The sequence below is a fragment of the Lepidothrix coronata genome, unplaced genomic scaffold (assembly GCF_001604755.1).
Source record: "Lepidothrix coronata isolate B3197 unplaced genomic scaffold, Lepidothrix_coronata-1.0 Scaffold125, whole genome shotgun sequence".
NCBI lineage: Eukaryota > Metazoa > Chordata > Aves > Passeriformes > Pipridae > Lepidothrix > Lepidothrix coronata.
In genome coordinates, this window is record NW_016690305.1 from 1,002,830 (window position 1) to 1,014,625 (window position 11,796).

The window sequence follows — 11,796 nt, forward strand, 5'->3', positions numbered from 1 at the left end:
GTAGACAGTGGGAATAAAAGCTTCAGTGGGATGAGTAAAGGTTTTGTTTTACTCTAAAGCCCAGCCTTTGACTTTCTACCGCTCTATTTTTTTTTGGATACTTTAAGCACATTCTCCCAGAATTGAGCACTTATAAGAAAGCATCATCCAGCAGTGTAAGGAACCAACCACCCCATTGCAGCAATTTGAAATCACTGTGTTTTCAAAAGTGCTTTCAAGACTAATTCATTTTCTAGATATTCCTTTTCTTAAATATAAGGATTTATATTTGTGTAAGCTAAAACTGGAGATTTAAGCATTTTTCAGGAAATGTGAGAGTAATATCCTCAGTGCACTGTTGATTTATCCAGAAAGAATGATATATATTTAACTTCCCAGCAGGCAATAAGAAACACTCTACTTGTGCAATACAGCTTTAACAGTGCTTTCAGGACATGAATATTTAACACTTCATTTTCAGCCAAAGCTGACTGAAATGTAAAAAAAATTGAAAGATTAAATAAATTCTTTTATGTAGGAAAAGACTAAAACCACCCAACAATTTCAGCTGCCCAGTTTCCATTTCATCAAGTCTGGCTTCTTAAACAAAGCTCCCTTAACCCTGGGACTGCTGTGGTCCCTCGGGTTCTCCGTAGCCAATGTGCATCAGTTCCGTGCGGCACCGACATCATCCTCTCTGCTGGGACACTGAGGTTTGTGCCTGAGCTGCCCATCCAAGACACCTCTGTCTGGAATCAGATTTCTTCATCTGACTCCAGGTCCCAGCCACAGGACTCCAGCTGCTCATCCTGTGGGAACTCCACCTCAACGTCATAGATGAAATCGGGGTCATCCTTCTTCTTCCTGTTCTTTTCAAAGAGCTCATCCATGATGCTCTTCCTCTTGGCTAGTTCCTTGTCATCTAGTTTGTTCATATCCTCCTCTGGGTCAATGGTCTCTTCCTGCCGAAACTTTTCCAAGCTCTCAGCCAGGCTCTCTCCTCCCAGATGACCTCTCAGCAAACTGTAGAGCTTCTGGAGCTGCCGCAGCGAGACCCCTTCCAGGTAGGGCTTGTGCCGAGGGTTGTTCTTCAGCTGCTCGGCAGCCATGCTGCAGTCTGGAGACAAAAACCACCACGAGGACTTACAGCTGCAAGCAAAGCTCTTCCCAGAGACAGATCTTCTCCCAGTCCCTCCCAAAGGTGTCTCCCCAAACCCTCCAGACTTAAAGAGGCACTGCTCAGGTTGAGATGGAGCCTTGGGCTCCTTGGGGAGGCAGTGTCACCCCGAAACACCCCTGTCTGCACGCCCTGCATGCTGGTAAGAGGCTACTCAGTGGTTACTAACAATGCTGTTACCAGTGAGTTCCTCTCTCTGTGTCTGGAGGGGACCTGGGGAATGCTACAGGTGAACGAATGCACCTCACCTGAGAACCTGGAGAAATTCCTGACGGGCATGATGCGCCGGCGGGTCTTATCCTGGCTGTGGTCTCTGTAGATGAGGACGATGGATGGGGGCTGGAAGCAGACCCCGCACTTCTGTGCAGTGAAAGTCATCCCGGTCCTGGTGCTGGGAGTGGCCTCATCACAATCCTCAGCAATGGTGAACCTCACTGGGAAACAGGGAGAAAGGAAACAAAGTGTGAGTGTCCCTCAGCGCTGGTCTTTTTGTCAGGAGTAGAGTGACATGTTCAGCAAAATCCCAGATTCCCAGGATGGTTTGGGTTGGAAGGGACCTTAAAGACCATCCAGTTCCACCCCATGCCATGGACAGGGACACCTTCCACTATCCCAGGTTGCTCCAAGCCCTGTCCAACCTGGCCTTGGACACGTCCAGGGATGAGGCAGCCACAGCTTCTCTGGTCAACCTGTGCCAGGGCCTCCCCACCCTCCCAGGGAGGAATTCCCTTATTTGTCTCTGTTTGTCCCAAGCCTGGGCATATCACACTCCTGATTTCATGTGGTGAGTGACAGCCTTGCATCCACAGCGTTGATGTATCTAATGCTGTGGCTGCCCCTTTTTTAAGCTTTTAAGAGCAGGGGCACCCAATCAGTGTTTGCTTTCTGAAGCTTCAGAGTGATCTTGCTACAGCACCAGATCTGTAGCCTGTGACAGACGGGACAAGGAGAGAGAACAGTCAGAAATGAAAACCAAAAATAACAAAACTCCTTATTAGTTAACAACGAAAATATGAATTAATTTTAAAGAGTGGAGATGTCTCATTTTAAAGTGAGGACTGCTGAACTCTCAGGTACCAGTGCCTCAGTCAGCTACTACACAGAGGAGGTTATGAAGTTGATCCCTAATTATCCTTTTCACTTTTCTCTGAAGCATTTGGTCTTGTAGCAGGAGAGGAGGAACATCAGCCTGACTGGCAGCAACAACTTCTCTTTTCTGCCTTATCACATTTGTCTCCAAATGCTCTTGGGAACTTCTCAGCATCTGCTCTGCCCTTGGCTCCACCTCCTTTCTGGGTAAAAATTAATGAATTATGGAATTAAATTAGAGCAGATTTAAAGATCCAAGTCTGCTGCAGATCTTGTTTGTTTCCCAGCTCAGTTTACAGCACTGAGTACGTGTGTTACTTTTATTTTGGTTTTAAATAAGTGAAAATATGCCAAATGTGAAGGTGAGCTCAGACTGCCCTACAGAGAGCCAAAGTAACAAATTATACCCCCCAAAAAATCAATGTACGTCTCCAAATTGAGAAAAATTACATTACTCTTCAAACACTGCTTTGAAGTAGAGTTGAAAAGTCTTCCTCCTTTGTTAAAAGCCACATAGGAAAGAGTTCAAATTTGCAGTAAAGTCCTTAATAGTGGAGATTAACCACCCTGGAGGTGTCCAAGGCCAGGCAGGACAGGGCTTGGAGCAACCTGGAACAGTGAAAGGTGTCCCTGCCCATGGCAGGGGGGTGGAACGAGATGAGCTTTAATGTCCCACCCAACCCAAACCATTTTGGGATTGGGATTGAAGACGAGCAACATAAGCGTGAGCAGCTGCTCTTTGGATCCGCGGGTGTGTTTTATGGCACTGCCGACGCCGGCGCAGCAGCGGCCCCGCTTTTGCCGTTAAAAAGCCGTTTTTCTGCCGCAGGAGCGGCCCGGGGGGGCGGCGGGGCAGGGCCGGGCCCTCCCGCCCCTCGCAGATCCCAGATGGATCCGGGAAGGGAACACAGGGGCTCACCTGGTCCCACCTCCCTGCCCAGCAGGGCCATCCCAGAGCACACAGCACAGGACTGTGTCCAGGGGGGTCTGGAATATCTCCAGCGAGGAGACTCCACACCCTCTCTGGTCTCTGTTCAGGGCTCGGTCACCGCACAGGGAAGTTCTTCCTCATGTCCAGGTGGAACTTCCTGGGCATCAGTTTCTGGGCTGGGCACCCACTGCTGGGCAGCCTCGAGCAGAGCCGGGTCGACCCCCTGCCCCTTCCTGCAGACCCTGACAGATATGGATAAGGGCCCCTCTCAGTGTCTCCTCCGGAGGCTGAACAGCCCCAGCTCCCTCAGCCTTTCCTACTCCAAGAGATGCTCCAGTCCCTTCAGCATCTCCGTACCCTCCGCTGGACTCGCTCCAGGAGCCCCACGTCTCCCTTGTACTCCCGCCCCTCCCCTCACCTCGGGCGGCCGCAGGGCCGGGCAGGAAGGCGCTGCTTCCTCCTCCTCCCCCGCCCGGTTGCCATGGCTACGGCGGCCCTGGAGGCAAAGGCCCCCTGCTCCGAAGGCCCCCTCCGGGCTGTCCACATCAACGCCTGCGGGACACGGCGCGGCGGAGCGAGGCGCGGGCGGGCCCCGCGCGGTCAGGCGGCGCCGCGGGCAGCCCTCGGAGCGGGCGCCATGGCGGGCGGGCGGCGGGTCGGTGCCGGGCTGGGAGCGCTGCTCTGCGCCCTCCGTGAGTGCCCGCGGCAACGGGAACGGCCTCTGCGCTGGGACAGGCCGGGAGAGCTGGGCGTGCTCAGCACGGAGGCTCCGGGGAGGCCTTAGAGCCCCTTCCAGTGCCTAAAGGCGCTCCAGGAGAGCTGGAGAGGGACTGCGGGCAAGGGCCTGAAGAGACAGGACAAGGGGCATTGGCTTCCCACTGCCAGAGGGCAGGGTTAGATGGGATATTGTGAAGGAATTGTTCCCTTTGAGGGTGGGAAGGCCCTGACACAGGTTGCCCAGAGGAGCTGTGGCTGCCCCATCCCTGGAAGTGTCCAAGGCCAGGTTGGACAGGGCTTGGAGCAACTTGGGTTAGTGGAAGGTGTCCCTGCCCATGGCAGGGGGTGGAACGAGATGGTCTTTAAGGTCCCTTCCAACCCAAACCATTCCATGATTTGGGAAGCACATCTCAGTCAGTGGCCCAAGAAACCTCTTCTGCTGTTGATCACAGTCGAATTCTGCTGTGAGAGGTTTTGCAGATGAGATATTCATGGATTATATGGCTTCACTAGTTAAAGTTGCCAGCCCGTGCGATCACTGTGTGTGCTGTGATCACTGTGCTGGGATCTCTGTGTGTGCTGTGATCTCTCTGAGTGCTGTGATCACTGTGCTGTGATCTCTATGCTGTTCTGTGCACACTGTAACCTGTTGTCTCTGTGTCACCTCAGATGTGCAGGCAGCCTGTCGGGACACCACAGTCACACAGGAGCTCCTCAAAGAGGGGTTTCACAGGTGAGTGCTCTCCCAGCCCTCCATCAGTACAACATCAGGGCTGACTTTACATGAGAAGAAGCTTCTCCTCTTTTCAGGCACAGTTGTATCAACTTCTTGAACCGTGGGCATGTTTCAGGAATGGATTAACATGATCAAATGATTAACAAGCTCTAGTGGAGGAGAACACTCCTCACTAGAGTTCCCTTTCTAAGATCTCTGTGGAGACAGTTGGTAATTGAGAAGTTAACAAAGAAGTGAAACTTCATTTTGGCATGGATGTGGAGTTGGGGTGAAGGCGACCACGGCTTGGAGGGAACTGTGTTCTGAATGAATTGCACAGTGTGAGAGCTGCATCTCTTCTCTGTGCATCTGGGAAATGTCTCTCAGGGGTTTTGTGCCAACTTTTGAAGGGCAGGTATAAATGTTTTGTTTCTGTTTTTGCTTGAAGGGACCTGCTGGTGAAGGTGGAGCTTGGGGAGGATGCAGGGGGATGTGCAGTGGCAGCTAGAACTCGTCTTCCACCAGGAATCTACGTGGATTCCTATGAGCTGGCGATGCTGCAGCAGCAAAATTTAACCAAGGTAACGGCCCCAATGCCAGGAGATCTGGCAGTGACCTGGATAAGGACTCAGGGAGTTGTAATCTCTGCTCATCATCTGGTTTGTTGCACCAAGGGGATTAATCCCTGGAAGGAGATGCCACACAGAATCGTCTTCGTGACATCTCACTGTATCTCTGGTTTGATCAGCATCAGTTTTGTGTCATGTGCTGCTGATATTCCCATACAGTGTCTGGTGGAGCTGCTGCTCCTCTGCTTAGCCCCCAGGTGAGCAGCTGTGGGAAAAGCACTCGGGTTGAGAAGGGGGAAGGGTAACCCCCAGAAAGGTGGTGGGGAGCTGTAAGCAGTGTGCTGTGTGTTTGGATGGAGTAGCTTCCCAGCTTTGTTTTCATCCCGGCTTTCTGTGTTACTTTCCAGTCTTTGCTTCACATTTTGGATATAGAGATGCACAAAGGCTGTGGCTTAAATTTCCTTAGGTGCTTAATTTGGTTAAAACATGGATGCAAAGGCTGTGGGCACCTTCTGCCTTTGGGGTGCCTGAGGTGCAGGTCCGGCCTTGCTTACTCACCTCGTTGAGCTGATGCCTCCCAGGTTTGGCTGCAGACACAGTGACACTAAGCTTTTCACATGTAGGAATCACTCATTGGAGAGGGACTTAGAAAAGTATTTTGGAGCAGCTTAAGGCCAGAATTTCCAGCTTGATCATCCTGACCACGAAATCAAGCCCAGTGCTAGAAAATAAAATGAGGGAAATTGTTTTCCCCCCGGTGTCAGTTCCCATCACAGCCACAGCTGTATCTTTCCCACTCGCAGGCGGTGCTAATTCCTGATGTCACTGATGTGGAGGCTCCCGAGTACCTGGCCACGGCTCTTGTCCTGGTGCTGTACCTGGAATTGGACCCGCGGTGTTCCCGCTGTTTCCGCGCTGCTGTGCCCGTGCACGCGCGGTACCACCGGCCCGCCGAGGGGAGCCAGCAAGCCTTGGTCGTTCTGGAGAGCCCAGAAGTGCTGCTCTGCTGCTGCCACAGTGAGATTCTCCACGATGTTTTTCTGGGGAGAGAGGAATAACCATGGGTAGTCCAGAGCTTGGAATCTGGCTCTGTATTTTTTTGGTGGACACGGAGCTCTTGGTGCTTGTGTGAGCACGAGGGGAAGGTGTGGCCCTGATAAAGACCACGTTGTCTTCCTTGCTGGGTGCTGCTGCCTGGCCAAAGGCAGATGGATTGTCAGCACACCCCTTGGTGTTATGCTGCTGCCATTGTACCCCTGTGCTGTCTGTGTTGGCAGTTGTCATGATTCATGTGTTTGTCATGATCCCAGCAGGCCCTGGCTTGCCAAAGGCCTCCTGCTCCGATCATGTTCCCAGTGTTTCCCTTGGCAGCTGAAGCTGTGCAGGGTGTATTTAATATCCACTGTCGCCTATTTAGAGGAATCAAAGCATTCTGATGGTTTCTAACACTTTGTTCCTGCATTCCCTCTGTGTTAAGGGGGAATGTAGGAAACTGTGCCTGAAGCTTAGAATGGTCAGAGTCTCAAATTCGGGTGAAACAAGAACCTGATACCACTGACAATGAATATTTCAAGTTATATGAACAATGAAATCTTATAGTTTTGCTGCAAATCTTGTGTCCCTTCACAAAATCATTCCTGCCAGCTGCCAAATCAAACACACTAATGGTTTTCAACTCCTTTATCTTCACTTGTGCATCATTTGAACAGTGATTTTCTGGGGTAAATGTATAGGCAGGCAAGACTGCCTTTTCTTTTAAAAAAGGGGTCTGAAATCTTCCTGGTTTTCTGCCACATTTATTTCTTACGAACAGGAAAACATTTATTATTATTATGAAAATGTGTAAAGCGTTGGAAGGGAGTTCTTGCATGTGCTGACAGAAGGCCAAGAAGGAGAAATGGAAAAATGACTTACTTACTTTGGGGAAAATTCTAAGTATGGGTAAAGTTGAGGGATCTATAGGCTAACCAGGAATTCTTTGCCCTGTTAAGACAGAAGGGCCAAGATGCCACACAAGTAAGATTCTTTCTTGGTTACCTGCTGTATCAGGAAGGGAATTGCTGCAGAGTTCACAGGAAGGGCTGCCCAGCATCACTTTGGCCGTGCAGGGGAGCTGGCATGTTTCTGTCAGTGCTGTTTCACTGCTTGCCTTCCAGGGAGTTGATTCTGTCAAGCTGTTGTGGGGGAAAGATCTCTTATTTGGCAGAGTCTTGCAGGCCAGATTGCTTCATCCCCCCTGGCTCCTGCTGATGCACTGGTGCTTTCCCTAGGTCAGCTGGCAGCAGAGTGTTGGGAGCCTGCTGAAGTGGGAGCTCCCTGCTTGGCCGAGAACGTCGGTCCCTGTCAGTGGCACAGCACAACACACAGACCCGTGAGTTCTCCTTTCTGGTTCTTTTTAACATTTCCTGCTTCTTTTTTTGGTGTGATTAGCAACTTCCATAGCATAGGAATTAATCAGTAGAAGACTAGTTGGATGGTTCCCCCTTTGTGAGGCTCCTTTCTTCCTTTTTGGTGGGGGTCATCCTGCCCTTCTGCCGTTCTTACAGTCACTCTGTGCTCTTCTGGCCCTTTGGGATGGCTGCTCTTCTCACCTATTTTTTTTTTTCCTTACTAGTTTGCTTGGAATTCTAGGATATAACTGGCTCTGGTCAAATTAAGAAAAGCCTTTACAATGTTGGTGCTTCAGAGGAATAGCAGAGTGAAAAACTACTTGATGATATAACTAAAGGAGGGGTAAAACTGCAAAGATTTAAGGAGTAGCATCCTAAAAAAAAGGCCACTTCTGTTTGTTTGTTGGTATCTGATTGGGTAAGTATTTAGGAAAGGTGAAATTTCTTATTCTGTGTTCAAAACCAAGGGAAGTTGGATCTTTAGTGTGTTCAACAACTGCCTTTGATGCTCAGAAGGGTCACAGTAGCATAGAAATTCAGAAATAAGACTTGATTTATATAATAAAAAATCCATTGTTGTTGTAACACACGTGCCTTCTTATATTTAAGATGCTTGGAGATGCCTGGGATATCTGCAGCTCTTGTCCAAAAACACTTTGGAGCTTCCTGCATCCACAAAAAACCAAATAGTTGTTTACCCTGGGGGAAATCTGTCTTCTCATTGATCTGACTTCACCGTGAGAGCTGCTCTCCTCCATGTGGTATTCCCTACACATCCCCAGGGGTGTGGGAGCAGAGATACAGGGATACAAGTGGCAGCAGGTCCATTGACTGAGCTTTGCAGTGCAGCAGTGGCTGGCACTGTGCTGAGCATTAAAAAGGGGATGTCCCATCTTGGTTTTGATTTCAAATCCCAGAAGCCTCAGCCAAGGGCTGGTTAAATCAGGGTCTGGTTACTCATCCTCTCAGTTGCAGGCTAAAAGGAGCTGTTTGTTAAATGAGTACAATCCATTTGTTTTTCCTTGCAGGCACGGGAGGAACTGATGCTGGAGGTTCCCGTGGGGCTCAGGGAACACAGTTACCTGGTGTGTGCCCTGACCCTGCTCACCACCCTGCTCTGTGCCAGCCTCATCCTCGCTGCCACCTGCAGGCATGGACACTTCTCCTTGTGACCTGCTCAGAGGGAGGGAACGTGGAATGACTGACCCCCATCCAGCAAAACTAACTGGATATTACATCAGGTTCCTGGATGGATCCTCTTCTACTGCTATTTGTATGTTAGGGGGTGTGAGGGTCCCATAATGAGTTATAGTTCCTTTGCCTTAATGCTTGGAAACACCTTCCACAGCCCAGAAGACAGTTTGGATGTGTTGTCCGTAGCCAAAGCAGATAGAGGGGAGGAAAAAAATCTCAGAAATCTGAAAACACTGCTGTGGGTAATGGGACAACAGTCAGCAGTGGAGTTTGGGGCTCCTATTCCCTCCTTCTGCCCCAGAGCCTGTGTCCAGTGATGCCTCTTGTAGAGCTGTTTGTACTTCTTGACTCAGGGATTGGTTATTAAGGGTATGAAAAACATTATGGAGTCATTGAAGTGTCTGAATTTTAAGCTTGTTGTGCAGATGGGTTATGTATGAATTCGTGAAGAGACATTCTGTGTATACCTGGGACAGGAGAAGGCTGAAATAGTCTCTCCCATTCTCATAACTGGGAGGGATTGGCTGCTCTTGGTCAAATTAGAATCATGGAATCATTTAGGTTGGAAAACCCCTCTAAGACCATCAAGTCCAAGCATTCCCCAGGACTGCCAAGGCCACCACTAACCCACATCCCCAAGTGCCACATCCACATGGCTTTTAAATCTCTCCAGGGATGGGGACTCCACCACTGCCCTGGGCAGCTGTGCCAGGGCTGGACAAGCCCTTCCATGAAGAATCTTTCCCAATATCCAGCCTAAACCTCCCCTGGTGCAACGTGAGCCTGCTTCCTCTCATCCTTGTTCCCTGGGAGCAGAGCCAGACCCCCACCTGGCTCCACTCTCCTGTCAGGGAATTGTAGAGATGGAGAAGCACCCCCCCCCAATCCTGCTTTTCTCCAGGCTGAACAGTTGATCAGAGTTGAAGTTTAGAAGGTTTGAAAGAAACATCACCCTATTTCAGGAGCGGAAAGAGCCCCTTGGAAGAGGAGAGCCAGTGAAAAGATAGTGACTAGAAGCAAATATTTAGAAGACTTGAATTCGGTCGCCAGGACAGTTGATAAATACGAGGAAATTGGAGAGGAAATTACCCAATGGAAAAGCTGAGTGGCTCTGGAGCGGCGGAGGCGCTCGGGTGCTGTCTCCAGTTGTCACTAGGTGGCACCGTGGGCCCACAGTAACTCCCACGTGGAGGATTTTATTCCCTGGGAACTGCGGGTACGTCAGGAAAAGCAGGTGATTTGGGGGAGTGCGTGCGTGAGGGACGTGAATGAAAACTCCTTTTGTGGGCTCAGTGTGTGGCCGAGGCTTCCCAGCAGCAGAATTGGCCTTTCACCGCTGTCCAACTGTAGCCTCAGGATCCCTTGGGCATCTTTCTCCTGGAATTCTACAGAGAGCTCGTCTTGTGACTTCGCCCACGACTGGTTGGCAAGTGCTTGGACACTGGGCTCTTGTTTGCCCTCGGTGGCTGTGCCAGGACTTCATCCACTACCTCAGAGGGGTCAACTCTGCATCTGCTGGGGGGAGACGTGAAAAGGGAAAAAATCAAAGAGAGATTTGGGCTGTTTAACCCCGTCAGTGCTGGGACCAGCATTGTAGCGCTTGTCTCCGAGTGGGATTCTTAATTCCCAGAGCTGAATTTGTTCCTGGGCTCTCTCTGTCTTACATAGGTAATTCTGTATTGCAGTCTGACCCTTGGGATGGCAACATCCCAGATTGCCAGAGTTCAATGGCAGGGCAATCTCCTGAAAACTCACTTTTTCTTTTTTAAACACCAGATAATACTAGTTGAAAATCACAGGTTGAATCCTTCAGCTAGATCAAGCTGCCTGATATCAGACCCTGGGGGAAAGAAATGGGAATCACAGAATCACAAAATGGTTTGGGTTGGAAGGGACCTTAAAGCTCATCCAGTCCCACCCCATGCCATGAGCAGGGACACCTTCCATTATCCCAGATTGCTCCAAGCCCTGTCCAGCCTGGCCTTGGACACTTTCAGGGATGGGGCAGCCACAGCTTCTCTGGGCAACCTGTGCCAGGGCCTCCCCACCCTCACAGGGAAGAACTTCCTTCTAACATTCAGTCTAAACCTACTCTCTCATCTTTTGAACAAATGAGAAAAAATATTGCAAGGGGCAAAAATACATGTAAGTAAAATACATGTCAAGATTCCCATCAATCAGCTTTTCAGCTGCACTTGAGTAATAGATTCTGATTAAAGTAAAATATGAGAGGAGTGGCAGAGCTTCTCAAGGAATGCTTTTTGTTACAGCAAATATTTGCTGGTTTTAAATCCATAGCATTTGCCTAATAAGTATAGCAGATAGGTTTTTCTTTAAAAGGTGTAAATACACCTAATAACCATAGTAGTGTTAAGTACAAAGGAATTTGCCAGTTAGAGTCCCTCTCAGAGCAGAAGCTGCTACTGTTAAGCCAGCACAGAATTTAGCAGGTGTGCCCAGGTGTGCCATTGCAGGAGGATGCAGCTGCCAGGCCCACGTGGATCACCAAGACACCAGAAGATGATCTGTAATGCCTGTGCAAAAATTCTGGCAGTTTTGGAGACAAAAATGAGGTGTTCCTGGCAAGAAAACACCAATACAATGGTCGGACACAAATGCTTCCATCATTAACGTGTCTAAAGACTGAGTCAGAGCAGGGAAAGAAAAGGGGATGGAGTGTTAGAGGCCATGTTGGGAGTTAAGGCTTTCTGAATACAAATTAACAGGTATAACAAAAAAAAAAACAACCAAGAAAAAGCCCTCCTAGTTTGTAAAAAAAGCTGTGCCTGGGGAGGGAGGCAGAAGGACGGGAGGGGGGTCAGGATTCTGCAAAGGAAGCAGGAGCTGAGAGGGACTGGGGGGTACCAGGCAGAGGCAGCACAGAGGGTGAGGTGCCTCCTGGGGAGGGGAAGCAGAGCTGAGCGAAGGGTGAAGTCACAAACCCGCTGTGGTTTCCCCAGAGATGATGCAGAGGTGAATTAGCAAAAGCTAATTGATCCTGGGAGGATCACATATGGAGCTGAGTCAGAAAGGGA

The 11,796-nt window shown here is 49.7% G+C and overlaps 2 protein-coding genes across 3 annotated transcripts; one reads left to right on the forward strand and one right to left on the reverse strand.

The window, feature by feature from the left end:
- Nucleotides 1-209: 209 nt before the first annotated feature.
- Nucleotides 210-3,709, reverse strand: CEP19 (centrosomal protein 19). Of its 2 annotated transcripts, XM_017826296.1 has the most exons (4): nucleotides 3,595-3,709; nucleotides 1,405-1,590; nucleotides 728-1,096; nucleotides 210-691 (listed from the first exon to the last, which is right to left on the reverse strand). In XM_017826296.1, exons 2-3 carry the CDS (start codon nucleotides 1,532-1,534, stop codon nucleotides 735-737), a joined length of 492 nt encoding a protein of 163 aa, XP_017681785.1. In that variant the 5' UTR covers nucleotides 1,535-1,590; nucleotides 3,595-3,709; the 3' UTR covers nucleotides 210-691; nucleotides 728-734. The 2 variants fall into 2 exon arrangements, with proteins under 2 accessions (XP_017681785.1, XP_017681784.1); XM_017826295.1 differs by having other exon boundaries at nucleotides 210-1,096.
- Nucleotides 3,710-3,801: 92 nt separating this feature from the next.
- PIGX (phosphatidylinositol glycan anchor biosynthesis class X) lies at nucleotides 3,802-9,173 on the forward strand. The gene is made up of 6 exons (XM_017826294.1): nucleotides 3,802-3,868; nucleotides 4,563-4,626; nucleotides 5,057-5,189; nucleotides 5,981-6,194; nucleotides 7,448-7,548; nucleotides 8,596-9,173. Exons 1-6 carry the CDS (start codon nucleotides 3,814-3,816, stop codon nucleotides 8,737-8,739), a joined length of 711 nt encoding a protein of 236 aa, XP_017681783.1. The 5' UTR covers nucleotides 3,802-3,813; the 3' UTR covers nucleotides 8,740-9,173.
- Nucleotides 9,174-11,796: the final 2,623 nt, after the last annotated feature.